We start from the raw sequence: 23,808 nt of genomic DNA, 5'->3' as shown, positions 1-23,808 counted from the left end.
TGATGAGGGAGCCGCTCCTTCCCCCCGCGCTTCGCCGCGCCGCAGCGGTCGCCTGCGCCGCCATCTTGGAGCCGGGAACGGCGGTTGTGGGGCGGGGCGTGCCCGGGAAGAGGAAGCGGCGGGTGGCGGAGGTGCCACTTGGCCTCCCAGGTAGCGGCGGGGGCGGGCGGGAGGGTGAGGGGAGATGCGCACTGGTCCCGCAGGCCCCCTACTCATTCACCGTCTCCTCAGGGCTGCGGCCCGCCTTAGGCCGCCTCTCCGCTAGCGTTCCCCCCCGCTTCTTCCCTCAACCCCGGTCCTCCTCCCGTTGGGGTGCGGAGGAAAGCGCCTCAGGTGAGCGCTAGGCCAGGCTGCTCCCTCCCCCGGCCGCGCAGGTGTCTCGCCGCCCGCTTTCCCCCGCCCTGAAGCGGTGCTGGGCTGTCTCTAACGGGCTGGCTGGCTGCTGCCACACGCCAGGCCCGCAGGGACCGCTGCTCGGGAACGAACCGGCCGGGGCCACCTGGCAAGACGGAGATGGCGGAAAGGCTTCCCTGGGAGCTCGGTGTCTGCACGGGTTGAGGCGTGCCGGGAGAGGCGGGGGGAAGAAGAAAGAAAAAGTTGCTGTTGAATTTCACTTTAAAGGACCGGACAGAAAGCAGCGACATGGATGATTTCCGCTCCATCTGCCTGCTGTCTCTGGCCATGCTGGTCGCCTGCTATGTGGCAGGAATTATCCCCTTGGCAGTTAATTTTTCCGAGGTAAGACAGCATCGCCGAACTGCTTGTTGCTTGCTAAGGGAAAATAGCAGAAACTAAAGGGAGAGATCTCCCAGGAGGAGGTGGTGCGGTACCGGTTCAACTACGGCAATGCTGCTGGGGGCGATATTGTAACTTAAAAAGACGTTTAAGGAAAATTTGAATACCGATCTTCTTTCAAAATCGCATTGCAAAATTATGCTTGTTCTACAGTCAGTATAAAAACCATTAAAAAAAAAGCCAACTTTGATCTCAGTGTCTCCAGGTGAATCAAAGTCTTGGCATGTAGTGGAAAAGGACATGATAGCATCAGGACATAGTTATTTTTAGAAGCTGCTGAAGTCAGAGCTTAACTGTTGTTATGTGTCTGTGGACCTTTCAAACTAAGGTTTTTTACAATTCTAAGAATATTCTCAGAAAACTGTTTTGCTTCACAGTTTTGTTCACAGCTTATACCACTGAAAATGAAACCTTAGCCCTGATTACAACACAACTTCGAGTTCTGTTACTGCCCTATGGAACTCAAGGGAGTCTTTTGGAAAAACATCTTGGATATGTGAGGTGTTGTTATAGGAGATTTGGTTTCTAAGGGGTTCAGAAGTGAATGTTTTTGGATGCTTCTAAGAGGTGATTATTGAGGTGATGATGATTGTTACAGTCTCTGGAAGTCTCCTGATGCTTTTTTCTCTTTCTAAATGGTGATTGTTTTATACAAGTGTGCCTCAGAGTTAAGTTCTTCTAATATTGTCAAAGCTCTCTTACAAGAGTTTCCTGTTTCTGGTGGGAGTTTGTGGAAAGCCAGGTGCTGGAAGAGAGACATGACCTGTTCTTCCATCAGGTCCCAGAGCTGGTTGTACCTGTGCTTTGGACTCTATTACTGGGAGGCTTTGGGAGCAGTGGGCTCTGACCAGCATGGAATGAAAGATTGTTTGTTCATTTTTGGTACAGTACAGCTGGATGGATTGAGACAGGGCCATAAATTCTGAAGTTTTTACATAACTATTAGCATCATTCTGTTTTGCCAGTGTTTCCTCTGGTCCTTGGATGGACATTCCTTTCCATGTCCTGACTGCTGTTGATTCCACTCAATTGCTCTTCAAAACTCACTTTTTGCCCTGAAGCCTACGAAAGATTTTCTTGCAGATTTGCTGGGAACACTGCCTAGTGTTGTTTCCTTTTAAGGTTGCAGTTCCTCATGTATGCACTTGATAGTCACCTGATTTGATATTTGGTGGTGTTTGAAGGTGGGCTTCTTGATTTGTGTTCACATGGTTTACTTATATAATTGAATCCTAAAACTTTTGGGGTTCCCAACAGCTGCAGGTACACAGATCTGCTGTGGACACAAAACCATGTGCATAAGCAGTAATCACACATCTGTCAGCTTTGTGTGTCTCCGGGGTCTTACCAACAGTACACACATGCACAGGCAAGTTTATTGTGGTATCTTAAACTCTCAGAAATTCTTGATTCAGGGTTGGACTTAAATTAGGTATTTTGAGGATCTGCATGCTGTGCTGGTTTAAAATAGAAGCTGAATCTCTCTGCAAATGATGTGTGAATGCTACCTAATCCAGGAAGTGTGTAATTAGAAGTTAGAATTGTTTGTTAAAAATGGTTGCTTAGGCCTGTGCAACATAGGCAGTTTCAAACTGAATTGACTGGACTGTATGTTTTCTCACATGCAAAAAGTTTTGGGTTTGTGAGGAAGAATGCTTCCTCCCACTGGCCAGAAATAATGATTAGAAAACAAAAATGACTGCTTTACACAGTACACCCCAGATGCTGGAGAACAATAAAGTTATTCATTGGTTTTAATATATTTCTTCGATGAGTGGGTTTTTTACTTTGGAACCTATTGGTTATGTTCTGATTTCCTACTGATTTCTATTAGTATCATTAAATTTGGGTATTCTTGAAAGTATAAAATTCCAGCAAAGCCAGGTATGACTAAACATTGGTGAAAGGGTACAAACTGAACAGAGCTTCACTTCATTTCTCCGTGCAGGTATCCTTTCTGCTTAATCCTGATTTGCAGTACTCTTTTGGTATAACTTTGGTCTGGAAACAATGCTACATCAGTTCTTGAGACTGTATCCTAAGTTGTAGTCTAAATGCAAAAATCAACAACAAACGAGATGACTTTTGCCTGTCTGGGTAGGTTTTTATTAGTAGATTGCTCTGTTTTCTGTGTATTTTGTACTGAAAAGGAGAGGGGGACTTCTCCTGAAACAGTACCTTATTAGTATATATGGTTTTCATGGGTCTTCAAAATTTACATATGCCTAAATGATAGTAAGCAGTATTCAGTATTCCCAGTTCTAATAAAACAGTATTACTTTTGGCACTTTTTCCCCTGTATTTAAATATGTATGTAAAAGAGATTAATAGTGTTACAGTATAAAAATAATTTTATTTTTTCCTGTATTTTTGCAAAATGAATTTATGAACAGTGTGTGTTGAAGGTTATATCTTCTCATGTAGATTGACACTGTATAATGATTTACCAAGTGTTGCAGGCTTTATCATGTGAGGTCTTGGAGTGTGAATTCGATCCCAGTGAGCATTAGTGCCAAAGATAGCAATTCTTGCTATTTTCCACTATGCTACATTTGATTTTTCGTCTGATTTTTAACATTCAAATGAGTCATCTTAAACTTTCATTTCCTGCTTCAGTTGACTTCATCAGACACTGGGTATCTTCCCACAACAGAGAAGTTGTGGCTGTCCTCTCTCTGGAAGGATTCAAGGCCAGGCTGGATGGGTCTTTGAGCAACCTGGTCTAGTGGGAACAGTCCCTGTCCATGGCAGGGGGGTTTTTAAGGTCCCTTCCAACCCAAACCACTCTATGGTTCTGTGCTCTCTTCTCAGAAAGATAACAGAAATACAGGACTGTGCAGCTGAATTAAAACCTGCAGGAGATTTTGTGAATCATTCAGTATTGATTCTTAAAGATGATACTTCTTTTGTACTTTCTTGCAGGAAAGATTAAAATTGGTGACTGTTCTGGGTGCTGGGCTGCTGTGTGGAACTGCCTTGGCTGTTATTGTGCCTGAAGGAGTACATGCACTTTATGAAGACATTTTGGAGGGTAAGAACCAAACCCAGATGGCCTTGTTCAAGATGACTCGGGTCATGGTGTTACGATCTACTGGGGTTTGTTTCTAGGGTTTTTGACACGAGGGTTTGGTAGGACGGTTTCACAGCAGCATGACACAACCAGCATAGAGTCACAGAACTGCCACAGGCATGAGGTGGCATGGTTATGGTGATCTCAGAGAGGGATCTGATGGGAAGACTTGCTGAGTGATCAGGTCATTTGAAGGTCTGGGTGCTGTACTGCTTGTGGAACTGCAGCCATTTATGCCAGGTCATGTGTAGTGTTCCTTATTCTGGGAAGAGTTAAACTTTATGGAAGGAGATGTGAGGGTGCCTTTGGCAGAGAATGAAGTTGTGGCTATTTGCTGTTGTTTTTTTGTTGTTCAGGTTGGTTCTCATCAAAGCAGTTACAGAAGTGTTTTATAGATACACACTTACTTGCCCTCATAAGAGTTTCCAACTTTGAAGCTGAAGAATGTCTTGGAGTTACCTTAATATACTTGGCTGAAAATGATGGTTATATAGGTCTAGTTCACAGAGTAGGAGAAATTTCTTTCTTGGATGGTGGTGTCTGCTGCATGTGGATATCTGTGTGTGGTTCCAAGCCCAAGCATCTAGTTGGAGTCTGCTGTCACCTGTCTTCAACTTCACAGCCTTCAATGAATAGCTCAAAGCTAACAGCAATTATGTGTCTTGTAGGGATGTGAGTGTGGAGCTCCCCTTACACCCAAAAGTCTCAGTAAACCTCAATTTGAGGTTCTGACATTATTTGAAATGGTCAGGGCTCATTACATCTGTTTGGAATGCACTTTAAATCTTGCTTTAGCTTCAGGTCTTTTGGTATTACGTTACTGTTGTATGAATGTGAGTTTTCCAGTATGCTCAGAATCAGATCTTTTTTCTGTAGGCAAACAGCAACAACTTAGTACTCACAGGAGAAAGGACTATAAAGTTGGGGCTCTAGAAAACTCTGCGAGAGTCTAATATACTGTTCTTACTAATGTGGTATTGAGAGATAATTGTAATACTCTGCTTTTCTTGTACTACAGGTTTTTTTCTTGTTTCTACAGGGTTTTAAATTTCTTTTTAGTAATATGCTTTAATTTATCATGTTTTAGTTTCCACTAAATTTGTTGTTCTGCTTAGATTTAAAGTAAACAGAAGATGGTTTATAAAATCATCACTTCATCAAGACATGAAAGAACCTCTGATCATGCTTTTATACTATGCTGTAATTTGTGCACTTTAATGTCGGATGTCTCTAATGAGCTGTAGTTGTGCGTTTGCTCTCCATTCAATTTTAATTCTAAGTAGATTAAATTTTCTTGTAATGATATGGCTAGCAGTAAATACAATTGATGTAAATGTTTGGTTTTGGCTTTCTTTTTACTAAATGAGACATATTCTTGTATGAAATCTACAGTCTGCTATTTAGAGCTACATGCCATATGGCTTCAAGTTTAGTACGTGGAGGAAAAGGTACTTCCCATTACTGCAGTAGTAATATCAGAAGTATTTACTTAGGAAAAAAATAATTTGTTATGTGAATGAATTCAGACTGAATTCCTTACTCATAGTGACTGAAGCCAGTTTGCCTGTAATGATATTTTTATGTTGCAGAGAGGCAAAATTCATATGTGAATGAGTTTAACTACGAAAATGTTTTCTCATATCAAGGCTATTCAAAGCTAAGCTTCAGATTCTGAGAACTTAACAGAACCAACAGAACTTAAAAAGGGAGAGAAGGGTGTCTGTCCAGTTCCAAGTGTAAATTAATTCAAGAGACTGATGAGTTGTTATCAAAACAGATGCTTGTCACTGATACAAAAGTCATTGACTGCTGCTTATGTATATTCTCACAGGTGACACAGTAAATAACTTCTAATTTTTGACCTTGTAGGCTGAGAGCAAATAGCACACCATGATTCGGATTATTATTTGGTCATAAACCTATGTGTGTGTGTGTAGTGAAACATTGATTTGACTCTTACTAGCAAAGTTCCTTTGTCAACTTCAGTCCTTTGTTTTAATTGGTGAAGCTGTGTAACCACTGTCAGAAAGGTAACTCAGCCACAGTAATGTTTCATGGATTGAAATAATCTGGAGCAAACTTAACTTTATATGGTCAGAAACAATCTTATATGGTCTAAAATTATTTTACCGATTCAATCTTGTAAGGGGAAGATAATGTTTTTTTTAATCCTTCAAGCCCTATTCTGATGTGTTTTGTTTGTAGTAATGGCAGTAGGCCAATATTTCGTACAGTAGATGGATGTTCAATTGTCTCATCTAAGATATATGACTACTTCAGCAAGATGACTTGCTAGAGTAAATCAAGTTTTTGTTGTTAATGACTAGAACTTCTGAAAAGTAGTTGCCAACCAAATGACACCCCACCCCCCCAAATGACAAAAATTCTAGTTTTCTCATCCAAGCCACATATGTTGGGTAAAGTCTTAATGTATAATGTGCTCCATTTTGTTTGTTGCCATTATTTTTTCATTTTCTTTTTTAATAGTTAGGTGCGGGAAAGTTGTACTGTCTCTCACTTCAATAAAAAATCAATCTAGAGTCAACTTGAAAAATACAAGGTGAGAGAGACTCTGCTGAATTGTAATTATTATAATAAATTCAGACATTAGTATTCTTACCTTTAATCAAGCAGAACAAATCTGCTGCTCTGAAGTAAAAAAGCTGAATTACTCCTCCAAAAGCCTTGTCTGTTCTCATACTGAGAAAATACTGTTAGCTGTTAGACCAATGAAACAATATATTTACTATACTAGTTTCTTTTAAGAGCTGTACACTAGTCCTGTTAGTTGTCTTACCATTACATAATAAACTAAAATCAGTAACATTGTTTCTAGTAAAGATGTTTAGAATTTCTGATGCAAGCTTCCTTAATTGATGCTCTAGCTGGCATTGCTGTCCCCCGAAACAGCAAGAAATACAGAATGAAACTAAGGGAGTTTGTGCGTGTTACTGTTTCAGGTCACTTTGGATGGAGTGTTTTCTAGAACAGAATTCAGCCAATGGACAGCATAAAGTAGGTCACTCCAAACTTCAGGTAGAATTAAAAGGGTTAGATAGGAACAAATAATTAATATGTAAGGCTCTGCCGTCTTTATACCCTTCCCCATCAGGTATTTATTTCTATAAATTGCTAAGATCCCTCTGAGCCTTCTCTTCTTTGGGTTGAACAGCCCCAGCTCTTTCAGCCTTTGCTCATAGGTAGTCATCTTTGTGCCCCTCCAGTATGTCCAGCTGTCTCTTGTCCTGGGGAGTACAGAATCTCAGCCCAGTGCTCAGAGTGTGGCCTCAGCCTCACTGTTGCCAGGGAGAGGGCAGGAATCACCTCCCTTGACCTGCTGCCAAGCCAAGACTCAGTGTTTCTTTGCTATGGGGCACACTGCTGGTTCATGGTAAACTTTGTCTCCACAGCGATCTAGAGATTATTTTCTGAAAAGTTGCTTTTAGGTAGTTGGGTCCCAGCATGTACTGGTACCTGGGCTTATTCCTCCCTGGGTGCAAATCTTAACCTTAAGTTAGCTTTTAAGAGAAGATACAGTTCCTGATCAAGCATGACAGAGTCCTCATGTTCTTAGTTTTAGTGCTCCATCGCTCTGTGAGTGCATAAAAATTAATGTCACCTGCTTCCTTATATTGGACTGTGTTGCATATGAACTGGAGCTTTGCAAATGGGTTCTCTAGTTTATTTTTTATAGCAAGATGAACCTCTTTTAGGGCACAGCGCTCCAAGGTCCAACCAGGTGTTCCAGCAGAAACTCACAAATAGTGCTCTGAGTCTATTGCCCTCAGGGTTGACCAGCCTGGATCAGTGCTATTGCTCTGAGAGCAACTGACCTCTCTGCTGGCTTGCTCAGGACTGAGCTGAGCCTGTGAGTTTGAGCCTCACCTTTTATTGGCCCCCTAATCCTGCTCATGCGCAGTGGGGGCCCTGCCCTCATCAGGCACAGGTGGGCTTAACACAAGCTCATGCCCACTGCCTGGCAATTAGTGGCACCTGGTTGCCTCATTTCACTACAATTTTTTAATTAAAAAATTCTATTGACATCCCATGTAAACACAGGAAGGTTACTTGTGTTCTAAGTATAGTGGAGACTATGAAAATAATTACAATTATAGCCTTTGATACTGTCATTTGTTCTATCAGAGAAACAATATTTCCTTAAAAGAATGTTAAAGAAATTTACAAATATTAACTGAGCCTTCTAAATATGGTTGTTTTAAGCATTGGCTTTGTTCTGAAATTGAGGGAACTTGTACTGAATGGTAGGTAGTTTAGAGTATTCAAGAATAGCATGCAACTCAAACATCTGGTTTAACTTTAGGTATCAGATGTAGAAGTAGATTTACTGTATCTGTTCTCTCCCTGGAAACATTTGAGAAGTACTTACTGTGTGTAAAACCCCTTACCTGCCGTGGGCATACACCTGTTTATAATGACAAATATGCCAAGGAGCATTAAATGCCTCTTCTGCATCACCCAGAGGGCTTTCTAGCCTGATGTATTGTCTCTACCAGGGGCTGTAAGGGGAAATATAAAAAAAAAGAAAAAGAATATGTGATTCAGGTGAGGACAGAGCTTGAAACCAAGAGGTCAGATGTTTACTGTTCTCTGTATGGTACTTGGGAACTTAATTAAATTTAATTAAAAATTAATTTTCCTGATCTTTGGTACAAGTACCTTTCTGACAGTGGATTTCTGTATTGTGTTGGCAGAAGGAGCCTTAGACATAATTCTTTGCTTATGTCAGCTGGAAAGAATACCTAGAATTTTGTTTAAAATAGCTTTAATAAATCAGCTTGGCATAAATGCACTAAGGCAACTCATGCCAATCTGGTGGCCAGTACTGGAAAAGCTGTGTACTTCTAGACATTGCCCCCTGTGTCAGATGGGACTGCAGAAGCAGTGGTCATAAGCAAGGTTGGAGGATCTCCTGGATCTATCCTGGGAGCTACTAGGGCAAAGACTGCTGGAAATGTTAAATGCATGTGCCAGAAAAGCCTGCTTTTTCTTTAAGTCCATGTAAATTCAGTGCAAGACTGATGTGATTGTTCAAATTGGTGGGAATCATGTGTGGTGAGGATTTGCTCGTGATACAGATCACACATGCTGGGCAAATGGCAACCTGCAAAAGTTATATTACATCTCTGCTTTCTAAGAGTAATTTTAGGGAGAGGCACTTGTCACCTATGAATATGAACCTATAAAATATTTGAAAATGTTTTTTTAAATTATGAACTGTGCAGCAAATAAAGCATTTTATACTATGGCAACTAAAGTAAAAACCTCCAGCCATCTTATCTCTTCTTAAATTTTAAAGTAATTCTGAACTCGCCTAATGTCAGGGTAGACAGCAAATGTCTGGGGGAGGGCATGGAATTAAAGCTTGTGTAGGGAAATAAAACATTTACATAATCCCAGGGCTTGAACTTTGGGCTTTTAGTATGGTAGTGACATTTGTAGAAATGTTCTGACTGAACTGTTGTTCTTATCCATATCAATGGAGTGTATCAATGGTGACTTGTTTAACTCTGTGTAAAAAGTTCATCTTAAAGATTGCATTGGATCTTTTAGTGCATGGAACCTATTTTATGTTCTCATCCTGTAGTTTCCCAGTTAAATGAAGTTTATAACTGAACTGCTTGATAGTATCTCTGAATACTGACGTAACTCTCAACTTCAATTAAAAAATGAATTATTTAGCAGGTTTTATCAATCAATTTGTATTTAAAATGCAGTGTTTAAACAAAGTAGCCTGAGTTATCAAGTATTAATGTTGCCTTTGCTTTTGCCTGATGAAGAGGTATGGGGAGGGGCGAACAAGGCAAATGTTTTTCCCTAAGTAAATGATCCAAGACTGACCACAAATGAGAACTTTCCTGTGTTACTCAGGAAGATGTGAGGAATGCTTTCAGCAAAGGAGGAGAAGATTGACCGTGCCATTTTTAGTTCCCTTTCCTAATCTGCTTCCTTGCCTGCCACAGGGAAGCATCACCCAGTGAGTGAGATGCAGCATGTGATGGAGTCTGAGAAGGTAGCAGAAATTTCAGCTGCACATGAGTATGGCCATGACCATTCCAGGTTGCATGCCTACATTGGTGTGTCACTTGTCCTGGGCTTTGTCTTCATGCTGTTGGTGGATCAGCTAGGTAGCTCTCATGTGCACTCTACAGATGGTAAGTAAAGTTTCTCTTCAGTTAGACTTGCTAATTAATCACACGTAGGGGATTTCTTTGGCTTTTCAAAAAACTTAAGGTTAAGGTGGAGTCTCCATCCCTGAAGACATTCAAGACCCACCTGGATGTATTCCTCTCAAACCAGTCCTAGGAGATCCTGTTCTAGCAGGGAGGTTGGACTAGATGATCCTCTGATGTCCCTTCCAACCCCTTACTGTTCTGTGATTGTGTGTAATCTCAGCTTCATTTGGTTTTCTTACTTAATTGTCATGCATGTTGGTAAAATGTGCAAAGAACAAATAATTACTTTAAATAAGACTACAGAAATTACTCAGTGTAAGATCTGGTCTGCTACTGTAACTGCACAGCTGTAGTTCCACACTGGTTTGGAGCCTCCTGTACTTCAAAATAGGTCCTGCTTAACCTAAAGATTTCTCAACCTCATTGCAAGGTTCTCAAAATACTTATAGTTGCCTTTGTTTCTTGCCTGTGGCTTCCTTCTCAGATTGTAGTTTGAAATGCACCAAAGGTGTTTTGTCATCTGAAAAAGTGTCTTATTGCCTTTGGCTGCCCATTTTCTCCCACATGATCTCCTCTGATGGTGCCATTTGGCCCTCAAAATTTAAGAAACTGATCTGGAAGAAAAAGTAAAATGCCCAGAACAGAGGAATTGACACAGAATTAGTGTAACAGAGGCTGCCCCACACAGTCACTAAAGAAAATGCCAACATTGGGCTATGTGCTTTAAGGGTCAGGATGAGAATTCTAAAGATGCAAAACTAGGTTTTCTTTGCCCTAGTGGCCCAGAACTTTGGTTCAGGAGTTTAGTTCAGAACTCAGTTTCAGGAGATGAAAAACCAAAAAGCAGCAGCTTCTGCCTGTTTCAGTGATCCTCTAAATTGCAAAGAATTTGTTATTCTGTCACTTGCTTGCTGGCAGAACTTCATATGGTACAGAATTATTTTGAATATAACTGCCAAAGCAGCTAGTAGAGACATGTGCAGTGGTGCTTACAGTTTTTCTTCAAGCATAATTTCAATATTTATCTTTATCCTAACTGTCCTCATTTCAGATCCAGAAGCTGCAAGATCAGGCAACTCCAAAATCACAACAACGCTGGGTCTAGTAGTCCATGCTGCAGGTAATGTGGGACCTAATGTTAGCTCTTGACAAGGACTCTTCTTCATTGCTGTGTGGCTCATCTTTAAATGTGGCAGAAACACCTGGGGGATTGTTTTTGACAGTTCCTTCTTATATAAAAAAAAATCCTGCAAGGTGGGGAGAACTAAGGATACTTCCTAAAGCTTACTGGGAAAACACACTCCAGTGTTTCAAATGTTCAATGAAATTTCATTTGAGTACAGGATTTCCAGTCCTTTAGTTTTCCCATCTGAAAAGTTGTATTATACGTACTCTTTATCTTTTCAGTTCCTTTGGTTGCTGTAGCTGCTAAATTTCAATACATGGTAACACATTTGAGAGGTGGTATGAAACATGTCTGGGTTTGCTTGACAGTTGACTTGTGTTTTTAACAACAATACTAAGTTTAAAAAAATACCTTGTGGGAAAAAGGACATTATAGGGTGGAGTACAATGATTTGACTGAAGCACATTTGGGTTGACTTGAAAGGACTGAAAAAGTTGTTTACAGATTGCAGTCAATTGCAATTTGTTCATGTTGTAATTATTCACTATATGCTTATAGTATAAATATGTTGCTTTTTAATCTCTCCTGCTGAAGATTATTTGGTAAGTCACAAGATGTTGATCAAAAGATATTTCTTCCCTTTTTCTTTCCCATCTGTGTATCCATTTCCTATTTCATTTAGATGATATATTCACTAGGTGGTAAAATATTATTTACTTATATTTGAAAATTAATTGAAAGAATAATCATCAGCATTCTGTTATAATGCTTAGAATCTAAAGCAGATTTTTAGACAGGAAGCCACTTCTACAGCAGCAGGCTAAACTTCTTACCTGGCTCTAATTTGTCAGAATGTGTTGATATTTGATTGATTCTCAGTGTAGGTTTTTTTGGTGTTGTGAAATATGATACAGCTCCTATTGAGAGTTGTCTTAAATCCTGAAATTGTTATGGCTTAAAAAATAAAGGGGATTGAATAATATGTTGGGTTGGTATTGCTAACGGCATGTTGAGTAACAGGACATCTCAAGTCAACATGTTTTGTACTGTCAGCCATAAAGTGGGTGGGAAACCTGAAACTGATGTAGAGGAATAATCCATTAATTTGCACTCCTATTTCAGCTGATGGTGTTGCCTTGGGTGCAGCAGCTTCTACTTCTCAGACTAGTGTCCAGTTAATAGTGTTTGTTGCTATTATGTTGCACAAGGTAAGTCCTTATCCAAAAAAAAGTCCCCCAAAAATTGTTCTTTAAAATTGTTCTTTAAAAGACTGCTAAAGCATACCAAGATTACTGAAGACCTTAAATTTCACTAGTGATGTAACTTGGCAACGTGTAAAGCCATTAAAATGAACAGGCTCATAGTACAGCTTCAAGGACCAAAATGCACTGGAGTGATGTACAACAGGATAGCAAATAATGGATGTTAAGTTTGAATGGGGTACAAATGAGGAGGGTACTGCCTGCCTACTACTTGCCAGTGTTTGGGAAAAGTCTCCCACAAATACAGAGAGAATAACAGTTCATGAAGAAATGTAGCTTGACATTGACTTTTTCTGAAGCTACTGTAGTCCTGTGTTTTGGTTTGGTGGTGATTTTTTAAAAAATAAACTAGAACCCCTAAGATTGTTACTGCTGTGAGTGATGTATTTAGAGAAGTTCTTCAGGGTGAAGTACAGAAATATATGGTAGTGTATTCAAGAAGGAAAAGCAGCCTTATGCTGATTACAACATCTTTTTGGTTCTGTGATGCTTTCAAGAAAATGGGAAGGATATTTGTTACAAGTGTGTAAAAGGGTTAGTCTTGGGAAACCACTTAATACCAAAGCACTAAATTAGAACTTCTGGTTAGCTCTGTTATTGTATTAGCATCAAAATCAGTCACATGCCATATCTACAGGAAAATTCTTTAGATGTTTTTGTGATAGTAAAACACAGTGGCCCTTGAAGATAGGAAGATCTTTTTTTTGCCTAATGTTTGTGCAAATAAATCTATTGGCTATGTAGATGCTAAACTTATGCATGCAGATGCATATTTGACTTATTGGCTGCACATGCATGTATTACAGTAATTAGTCATATATTCAACCAAATCTTGCTTCATAATTGCATGTTCAAACTGTTAAGAAATGCAGATCTAGTAGGTCTTCACTCTTGATACAATAAGTTGTGATTTACATTACCCTCTTCAAACGTGGCAGCATCACATCTTGCAGTGAAGCTTGGTTTATGTCTGTTGCCAAGTGAAATTTGCTTTTATTATTCTTAATGTTCAAATTAATGGACTTCTGCAATTGTACAATTTTAGAGGAAGAAAATTCCATGATGAAAGATTCTCAAGAAATACTTGGTATTGAAAGAGAAGTGTATTTCTTGTCTGTATTTTTATTTTTCTAGTTTTCTGATCCTGGATGATGCTTTTGTCTTTCTCATTTTTTCCTTCACTCATGGTTTCCTACTTCTAGGTTTAAAAAGAAAGAAAGAAAGAAAGAAAAAATAAAAAAAGATTCAAGGATTCTGTGTGTAAGAAATGCTCAGAATGTTAGTTTGCCTTCTCAGAGGTTTCAGGGTGGACTGATGTTGTCTTTATGTGAGCAAAAACATTGTAAAGTCCATGAGCAGTAGGACAGCTGTGCCTTGTGAATGAAAAACTGGATGCCAGCAGAAGGAGAAGGAATGACTTGTTTGCTTCCCAGTGGGAACAGAAATGAAACTGAATTATGATGAATTAATCAAAAGAGCTCTCAAGTCTTTTTCATGTGGAGGCAGTTATCTGTCTTTGGGAATTTTTTTCCCCACTGTGTTAATTGTGGAATTTTTCTGCTGTAGATAGAGACTGTCCATCTAGGGATGCATAGTAGTATCAGGACAAAAAAAGAAATTACATAAGATAATGGAGACCTAGGGGTTATAGGAATGACTTGAGTGAGTGAACATTGTAGTATTTATAATGATTACACGAAGATTTGTGCTCTGATAGCCAGGCCATGGGTTTCCATGAGGTACTGTTATAAAGATAGAGCAGTCTGCAGAATTCTATTGATTAGGTTTAACTGCAACATTATTAAGGTTCTCCTGGTGCTAGTGCTGCATTTCAACGTAGTAAATCACATTGCAACTTGATCTTAGATTTCATTGGATTTTAGAAAGTATTGGATTACCAGTAATACTGTTTTTTTTTGCAGGCACCAGCTGCCTTTGGCCTTGTTTCCTTCCTGATGCACGCTGGGCTGGAACGGAATCGAATTAGAAAACACTTGCTGGTTTTTGCATTGGCAGCACCTGTTATGTCCATGGTGACATACTTAGGCCTAAGCAAGGTAGGTCTGTGATTTTTTTTTTTTTTTTCTGCCAAAAAAGTAGCTTAGTGGTTGAGTTTGGGGAAAGGAATGCCATACAAGTTATATGGAACATAATTGCAACCTGATTGAAAAATTTAGTAGAATGGAGATTTGTTTTAAAACGCTGTATAAACAGGTAGCAATATGAATGTGTGAAAAAAAAAATAACCCGTGCTTTCCAACAGACCCATCAGTTCCATCTAACTCCTCTGTAGAGTTTGGTATGTCTTTCTTTTCTTAGAAGGCTGATTTTTGTCTTTCTGCTATTCCCTCCTGAGAAATTAAGAGTTTGCTCATATACCAGATCTTCCCTAATCACTACAAAACTGACTAATTTTCAGTGATGCTGCATGCATTCTGATTTTAATATGCAGGTTGAAAATAATCTTTGCTAGTTCTCCCCACTATTGCAGAATTGGTCCTATATGTTTAAAGTCTTTTTCACACTGTGTCAGAAGTTGAATCCTCAGCTGGAGCAGCTTTTTTGCCTCTCATACTCCTTAAAGCTTAGTCTTGTGTTGGCTGCATGCAACAAATGGCCTGTGAAATGGGCCACTGCACGAGTTCCATGTCTGTCCACGTTAAGTGTTCCTGCTTCTCATAGTATTTCCTATGACACTGCAGTGAACAGTGCTGTTGGCACACTGTGCTGTGGTGTTGTAAAGAATCTCACCTGTGATCTCATGAAACTCAAGGCATGAGAGGGTACAGGAGACAGCAGGGGAAAGGCTTGGTTTGGAAATAGAAATGAGAATGCTGTTTGAACAACTTCTGTATGTTCACCATATCAACATAAAAGTTGGTTTTGCATTTTGCTCTTCAGAAAGAACAGGGAATTGATGAAGTATAAGGGCTGTCACAATAGGTGCATAGTTCCAGAGCAGATAATGTGTCTCTGGTCTTTGGAAAAATAGCATGAGAGTATGCCAGAGAACTGGCACCACCCTTGAGTTGGAAATTGTTTAAGAAACATTTTGAAACTGATATGAGTGCGTTTTCATTCCAGTACACTTAATGATGTGCAGCATGATCTTAATCCTAGTATGAATGTGATGAGGTACTCAGTTTTGATCCAGAAGGTGCATTTCTTAGTGAAGTTTACATGGAAATTCTGGAAAAGTTTTGGATGTTATCTTGTACATACAAATGAAATACTCAGTGAATAATGATTTGGGACTTAAATATAGCGAATCTTGCTCTGGCCATCAGGGGACCAGGCATTTCAAAACTAGTATTTTGAACTCCTTGTTTAGAAAAATGAGGGGTGGTTTAATATTTAGTGTCCTTCTTAAAGTTTGTGGCTTTGCAATCTGAGTTTTATTTTTATCCTAAGCTCAAAATGTTTGTTACTGTGAGATGGTGAAATTAGATGCTTCTGCACAGACTTACTTTTTTTGTTCTGTAAGGGTTCCTAGAAGTCTGAAGCAAACTAACTAGGATGAGAGGTGTCTTTCTGTCCCCCACATTCACTTTAGCCATGTAGCCAGTTGCTACATGTCTGGTGCAAGGCACAAAAGAATTTATCAAACCAATGTCACTGAGAGAACAAGAGTTCACCAAAGTGTGGACACCTGAGGAGGATTTTATTATTGATTGAAGAACTTTTGCTTATCTTTGTTTTGTTTTTTTCTCTTTCTGTTGTTTTGTTTTGGTTTGTTGTTCTTTGTTTTGGGGGTTTTTTTTGTTTCTTTTTCCATTTCAGAGCAGTAAAGAAGCCCTTTCAGAAGTGAATGCCACCGGAGTTGCTATGCTGTTTTCTGCTGGGACTTTTCTTTACGTTGCCACAGTTCATGTCCTCCCAGAAGTAGGAGGAATTGCTCATAGCCACAAACCTGAATCAGCTGGAGGAAAAGGACTCAGTCGTCTGGAGGTGGCCGCCCTAGTATTAGGATGCCTTATTCCTCTAGTTTTGTCTATTGGACACCATCACTAAATACTGAAATTTCACTGTTCCTCCTCCTCAGTCTGACATGAGCAGTGAATGTCAGCTGCTCCCTTTATCATTGTCTCTTACCCATCATCCATCCCATCTACTTTATGGAGTTCAGAGGGAATCTTGGTTGCAAAATGAAGAATACTGGGCAAGTTTTTAGTGTAGCAAAATGTACTTTGGCAGCCGGACATAAATTCTATGTAACTTTCTTTTCTGAAGACATTTGCTATTTTAATTGTTACTTCTGGCCCTATTCTCAGGGAAGATGGAATTTGGAGCTTAAGAAAAACGAGCAGGGGGGAACGTAGCGACTCATCATGAAATTGCAATCACTGAAGTATCCTGCAATTCATCTTTCAGAGCTGAGAGCAAAATCAAAGGAAGGCTGCTTTGGGAGCAGTTGAAGTCTTGCTAAGGAAGAAGGGGGCTCTCCCCTGTCTGTTCTGTGTTTTCCTGACAACTCAACCAGTCCTTGTGGTGTTTGTCACTAAGTGTATTCCAAAAATGGGCTGCGCTCTGGACAACGTTGCTATTGTCACACAAGTGTCACTGACAGGAAATAAATTATGTAGACAAAGTTTAGGATTAGAGTAGGAAATCAGCTGGCTTAAGAAAGTGCAAATGAATTTTGCAGTGTATTCCATTATTTAAGACAGAGGCTAAAAGCAAAGAGAATGGTGTTTTGATTGTTTATGTGATTGTTAATAAATTTTAAGAGGCAGTATTTCTTGGGAGATGGTCTTCTGCCAGGTCAGTAAACAGTAGGCACCAAAAATGTTAGCAGGAATTAGGTAATGGATACTGTGATTACACTACTGCTACTGTTGAGAGAGATGCCTGTAGTGTCCTCTAAAATCAAGCTGTTCTGGGTTCTGAGGAGTAGAAATCTGATGGAGACAGCTGCTGAGGGACCAGTGAACTTCACTAGCTCATTTTGAGAAATCAAAACTGCTGAAATCAGTGGGGGAATGTGGTTTTTTTTCATTAAATAAGAGCTATTAAGGCTAACAAAGCAAGATGTTTAGTTAAATGTTTATACTACAGATAGAGCACAGAGTGTATCAAAAGCGGTTCTGAACAACAACAAAAAAACAATCAACAAACAAAACCCCAAACAGGTGGATTCCATTAGGCATTCTCCTCGTCCTTTGGGAATTGTACCTTTACCTCTTACCCATAAGCATTAGTTTTGGTGAATCTGCAGGAGGGCTTATTGCCAACTGATACGGAACTTTCACAGGCACAACCTTCTGTGCCTTTCACAGGCACAGCCTTCTCTAGTCACCATTCCTCTTATGCAAAATATATTAGACTCTAATAACTGTAGTGCTTGGAAAGTCAGGAATGCTTGACGTGCACAGACTCAACGGAAAATTCTTTCCTTAGGGGAAAACCTTTTAATGTTGTACCCTTTTTAAGCTATACTCTGTCTGCACTTTTGAAATAATACATAGCCAAATATATTTTTCTTTTGATTTTTTTTTTTTTTGGTTTGAAATGGATTTTCAAGGCTTGAAATATCTTCTTAACGGAAGTGCTTCTTGATCCTTTTGGATGATTATGTCTAATTTTCATGCTATTTATTACTTATACTACACAGGTCATTGTGCCTCTTAACTTCTTTACATTTTTGTCATTCATTGTTCTGTGTGTTTACTAGTTCAGTACTGTGTCTGGCCTGGCCCTTGCACTGGGTTTCTGTGGGGTTTGTAACAATACAGGTGTGTCCCAGCATTGAACCAAGTATTGATCTCCAGGAGCACTTGTTCATTTCTCTGGTTTACTGTACAAAATCAATGCAAAATCATTAGAACATTTTTTCCCACAGGTCAGTATTTTTGGTAGAATTAGTGCATCAGACTTTTTTTACATTAGACCTTAAAATGTTCATTCTTTTCTAAAAAGCCATGGCAAAATTACTGACATGGATGAGATCTTCTCCTGAATGTTCTTAAACCTCTTGGGTTTTTTTTTTTTTGTTTTTGTTGTTTTGTTTAGTTTTTGTTTTTTTGTTTTTTTGGTTTGGTTTTTTTTTTGGTTTTTTTTTTCTTGTAGAGCATACATATGCAACTGGTAAGTTACCTTTTTGCAAACTTCCATGGTACAGGTTACTGATGCACATGAATGATACATGGGGATGTTTACACCAAAGCTCCCAGTGTTCTTTCAGATTGCATTCTCATTTCTTTCTTCCTTGATAATGTCACTATTTTACCTTGTGTAATCTTTCCACATAAATGTTTCCAAAGGCTGTAGAGATCTGCAAGATCTGCAGCAGAAGCAGGAGGTGGTTTAGTGCAGCACCAGACACTTACATTTTGTAAGGCAGTGAGGTTTTTCTGTATTATCTGTCACTTGCAGGTGCACCCCACCCCACCCCACTGGTTGAACTGGCATCCTGACTGTTCCACTTCATCCTCATTTTGTATATAACAGTTAGGGTTTTGAGGAGGTGTACAGTTATGGTCCCATTTCATTCCTTTTGATCTGGTGTTGGAGTATGTGGATAGTACCTTCATGTATATGGATCAGCATATATTTGAGGATGTGGCAGTCAGCCTTGTCATTGCTGGCATAACCTCTGGCCTATAAGTCATAAGAGGTGTCACTGCTAAGTGATCTTGTAGTCTCTCTTTTTTCCTGTCCCTCAGATCATGTTTTGAGTTTCTGGGGCAGCCACCTGAAACGGTAATACACAGTTTAACAATTTATAAACCATAGAGACCAAGTTATAGCAGCAGGTGAGGGATTTTAAATGAAAACATTAGGAACTTAAAATTGGCACAAAAATTCTGATAGCATATAGTTTTCATTTTGGCACACAAGTGACAGAAGACTTCTATGGTGTATTTTTTTTCCCTACCCATTTAGCAGTAGCAACAGCATTTTCTTTCAGCTGCCTCTTATTTCTCAGTTGAACTATTATTTTCAATTCTGTAGCTGAAACTGCAGCAACTAAGGAAGCTTTTGGCTATGTGCTAAGGAGAATACAAAATTTTAAATGATCAAACCTTTCAGAATTTTTAGTTCCACACGGTAGATTATTTTCTTGAAGCAAAGCAATGAGTTGAGTGATAGGGTCCATTTTATAGACCCCTTTTTACGTGTCTCTCCATCTGTCACAGTAAATCCAAGCACTGGTCATGGCCATCTGGTATCGTTTTCTACTCCTCAGGGGACCTTGGTGCAAACAATTCCTCTGCAACAGCCATCTCTGCCTATGTTTTCTGCTTTGAGGTAGGTGACAGCAAGTCTAGCAGTAATGCTTTAACCAAGTGCCAGGCATATCCCCCTTCTGTAAATCCCTCTAGGAAATAGGTAATTGTCTCATCAACTCTTTTCCAGTTTATGATTTCTTAAGTGGCAACAGGAATGGGAGTAAAGTTGTTTGCATTGATACTGGTGTGTTCAGGTACTTTCCCTACTTCTCTAATTATTTTATTGTTCCTTATATAAAGAAGGGAAGTACTTCTTTTTCTTTGCCTGATGACAGATGCAGAAGCTGCACTGACATTAACTGAAGTAATGATGGCAGAGCTGTCACACCAAGACAGATTTTTGAGAGTTGTGGCACGTCTGATGGCCCAGCTGTTAAACACAGACACCTGACTTTAAGGAGCCATTTCCAGGTGGGTTGTGTTAAAGGTTTATGTTATCCAAGAGACCCCGGAAAACTGCTGTGTTTATTCATGAACTAGTTCAGAGCCTCCAGGGAGCTTTTGGCAGTAGCAGCTGTGTCTTTGTATCAGCTCTATGTGGTATGAGGGAGAGATGCTGTGCAATAAATGTTCTTGCTGCTCCCTTTCCTGTTCTTTGCTGGGACTTGGGAAGAAGAGTAGGGAACTGTATTTGTATTCTTCCAGAGGTAGAAGGAGAGGAGGAGTGGTTGCAATGTGGTGGAAAGGTTTATGATGAATTTCACATTCTTTATGATGGATTTCAGATTCCTGTTCACCTCAGACTTTTAAAAATAAAATTATTTTTGTCCTTACTGTCCTTTTATGACATTTCTTATCAGCCTTGGCTTTCCAGGGAAATACATTGTGTGGTCATTACTGTTTACCTGACACCATGTATGGAACTGTAATTTTAATGTCTTTTTCCAAACCATTTGTACACAAAATCATTCCATGAATGGCTGCCTTATAATTTTTCCACTTTAATTGTGAATGGTTAAAATAATGTTGCTGTTTTCAATTTGTTTTATTATATTAAATTTTTACTAGGTGCAGTGCTTTGGACTTGGGTTGTTATTTACTGCATGGGGTTTTGTGACAACTCTGACAAAGAAATGTCAGTCAATGCAGACACTGCATTTTATTTTTGTATACGTGTGTCTGATACTTTTCTCCAGAATGTCTGAGCATCTCCTGGAAACCTGGTGTGTGAAACTGCATGTTGGAAGGCAGTCTAGCAGGTTGATTTGGACATGAGTATGAATAGATTTAGAGGGAAGAAAGGATTTGACAGCTCTGCTGGAGAGGGAGATTTGACTAAAAGTGACTCCCACAGAGTGTTTAGGAGTTGGCATTGCCCTGAAGCTCTCTTCTCCCACCTCCAAGGATATCTCTGAAGCTTACAAGGCAGAGATCTCTTTGTAGGACTATAAGGAGATGATTGGCTAATGAGTGCTCCAGGACACTGTTAAAAGGCTGGAAGACATCTTGGGGCTAAGGAAAATTGAGAGCCCAAAATGGACCCAACCCAAAATGCAAACACTGAGTCCTTCTGCTCTTTTTTGAGACTGTGACAAAATAGCCTTTCCTGTGTCTGTGCCTATGTGTGGTTTGGAATAAAATTCAACTTTAAATATGTATGCAAAGATGTGAAGAAAATCATAGCCTGGTTTTTGTTCTTGAGGAGTGTGGGGGAAAATGCTGCTGAAGTCTTTCCCATGTTCTATGAATTCTTTGTTTTGTGGTTTTTTTTTTCCTTCCAGTCTTGCTGTTTTCAGGCACCATCCACAGCTCAGCTTTCCTTCTGATTGCCCCGTGATCCTGCTGCTTAGCTCTTCACAGGTCTTCAGTATTGCTCTTGCTATTGACAACAGTTTTTCTCAGAGGCAGATTAATTCTGTACTGCAGGAGGAAGGTAAATGGAAGCCTTTTTAAAGCCAGAGCTACTTAAGTTTTCTCTCTTTATGCTAGTCATGGTGGTCATTGTAACTGAGAGCAGATTGTGTTCTTGCTGTGAAGAAAAATTGCCTTCTCAGGCTCCTGAATTTCTCTAGGAGGGTTTTTATTTGCCTCTGGCACAATTTTGAGTTGCAAAAAGTAGTTGGAAATTAAAATTTAGGAGTGGTCTCTGAGAGGTGCTGAGGCAGGAAATGAGAGCTTTGAAAATTATTATCTGAGTAAAAACTTGTAGATCAATTAGGTTTGCAGGTTACATTAAAAGAGTCTCCAAAAATCCAGTGGGTTACACAGTGCATGCTGTGATTGTAGATGTGTCAAAGTTTTTGTATTGAAACAAAATTTTTCTGTAAGATGCAGCTTTAAAAAGGAATGACCACACCTAGACACCTCTGGCTGAAAATGGTATTTTACCAGACTTGGCTGGGACTAGGTTTAACACTTGAAAACACACATAGGGCACAAATAGATTAATAAATAAATTGCAGAACTATATGCAGAGTGAAAAGCAGAAGGGCTCTTGTCTCTTGCCAAAGCATATCTAAGTTATGACTTCTGTCCTGATGTGTGTATGCATTCAGGGTTTTGTAGAAGAAAGTTATTACCACAGCAACATCCTACAGCTGCTGCCAGGATTTACTGCAGGGATGAGAGACAGAGCTGGGATCCTTGCAATAACTAAAGAATAACAAGGAAGATGACTCCCTGCCATGAGGCAGTCCCTGAGGAAACATCTGTGCAGGCTTTTCAGATCTGTAAGTATATCTGTGGAACTCTTGTCACTTGACCCTGTGTGATAAAACTATCAGCTGAAGCAGTTCAGGAAATGTTAATGGTCTAAAGCAATCTTGGAGAGTGAGGCAACCCTGTAAGCTGCTTGCAGAGAGGTACTTAAGGACTCACCTTCATCTCCCTGACACGAGGATGGTACCTGGCAGTGTGTCAAGTTCTTCAGCACATACTGGGAACACACTAATTTAACACAGCCTAGGGCACTGATCCAGAGTGGTTGAGGCTGAAAGGGACCCCCAGAGGTCACCTGGTTCAACAACCCCCCTGCACCCCACTCGAGGCAGGGCCACCTAGATCCAATTGTCCAGGACCATGTCCCAGTGGCTTTTGAATATTTCTGAGGTAGGACACTCCAGGACCTCCCTGGGTAATGTGTGCCAGTGCTCAGCCATCCCAAGAGTGAAATGCTTCTTCTGCTCTGTCCAGGGGAAACCTCCTGTGTTTCAGTGAGTGCCCATTGCCTCTGTTCCTGCCACTGGGCAGTGCTGAAAAGAGGTTGGCTCCATCTTCTTTGTACCCTCCCTTCAAGTATTTGTGTACATTGATGAAATCCCTTTTACAGCTGCTGAATTGACACAGTTTAGATATTCTTGCTTTTCATGCTTTCCAGCTGCCCTGTGAGCAGAATTGACTTTTAGATCCATTTTCAGGAAAGAAAAAGGGTAATGATGCTGTTACAGGGTGATGTATGCATTCCAAAAACATTCATACATTCATTTAAGAGAGACCCTTGATGGAGATGATTGGTAAGCAATTCATTAAAAAAAGGATTAATATATTTTTTTCTTCTGTGGTTACTATCTACAGACTTACCTAGGACTATGACACTTCAACAGTGAATGTTTTATCTATTTCACTCAAGCAGTAAGCAAACTTCTCAGCTAATTGCTTACATTTGCTTCTTTTTTTTCATAACTAATAGGACTTGGGTTAGGAAAAAGTGCCATCTCTTTACACTGGCTTTATCACAAGAGAATGATTACTGTAAAGTCAGTAGGAGAACTGAAATAAATGACAGGGTTGCTATTGCAGCTAGTACAGGCAATGCAAGGCAGGAAGGATAGAAAGTCAGTACTTGCCCAGATAGGCTTTTGTTTTTTTGGCAAGTAAAATTCAATTGTAATGGTGAAGCATTATGCAGTGTATTAGCATTCTTTTATTGTGTTCAATAAAAATGTTGTCTCTGTAACTTGAGACTTAACCACTGCAGTCTCTTGTAAATCCTATTGAAGATGTGAGGAAGTGCTTTGGGTGCATTTATGTAACAAGAGTTACCACTAAGCACTTCAATATTGAGGAGCTGTGGTATTGCAGGTCTCCTGATGATGGCTGTAGAGTGCTCCTTCATTGTTAAGGAAAAAGAAATTTTCATCAGCATTTTTACCAGAGGCTCATTAGGGATGAGCACAGCAGCAAGAAGATGAGC

The 23,808-nt window shown here is 39.7% G+C and overlaps 1 protein-coding gene across 4 annotated transcripts in view; it reads left to right on the top strand.

Moving 5' to 3' along the window:
• Window positions 1-23,808, top strand: part of SLC39A9 (solute carrier family 39 member 9) — a 40,064-nt gene that overhangs the window by 663 nt on the left and 15,593 nt on the right. Inside the window, exons 1-8 of one of the 4 annotated variants that reach the window (XM_030452693.1) lie at window positions 108-150; window positions 622-738; window positions 3,718-3,826; window positions 9,847-10,038; window positions 11,111-11,179; window positions 12,308-12,393; window positions 14,370-14,504; window positions 16,228-20,693. In XM_030452693.1, the coding sequence (XP_030308553.1) occupies window positions 643-738; window positions 3,718-3,826; window positions 9,847-10,038; window positions 11,111-11,179; window positions 12,308-12,393; window positions 14,370-14,504; window positions 16,228-16,458 (918 nt within the window). In that variant the 5' untranslated portion in view covers window positions 108-150; window positions 622-642 and the 3' untranslated portion in view covers window positions 16,459-20,693. The other 3 variants (XM_030452694.1, XM_030452695.1, XM_030452696.1) reach the window with 3 other exon arrangements.

This window comes from Calypte anna, chromosome 5A, assembly GCF_003957555.1.
Source record: "Calypte anna isolate BGI_N300 chromosome 5A, bCalAnn1_v1.p, whole genome shotgun sequence".
Classification (NCBI taxonomy): Eukaryota; Metazoa; Chordata; class Aves; order Apodiformes; family Trochilidae; genus Calypte; species Calypte anna.
The sequence above is the reverse complement of the archived record's forward strand: the minus strand, read 5'-3'. Positions and strand labels throughout refer to the sequence as shown.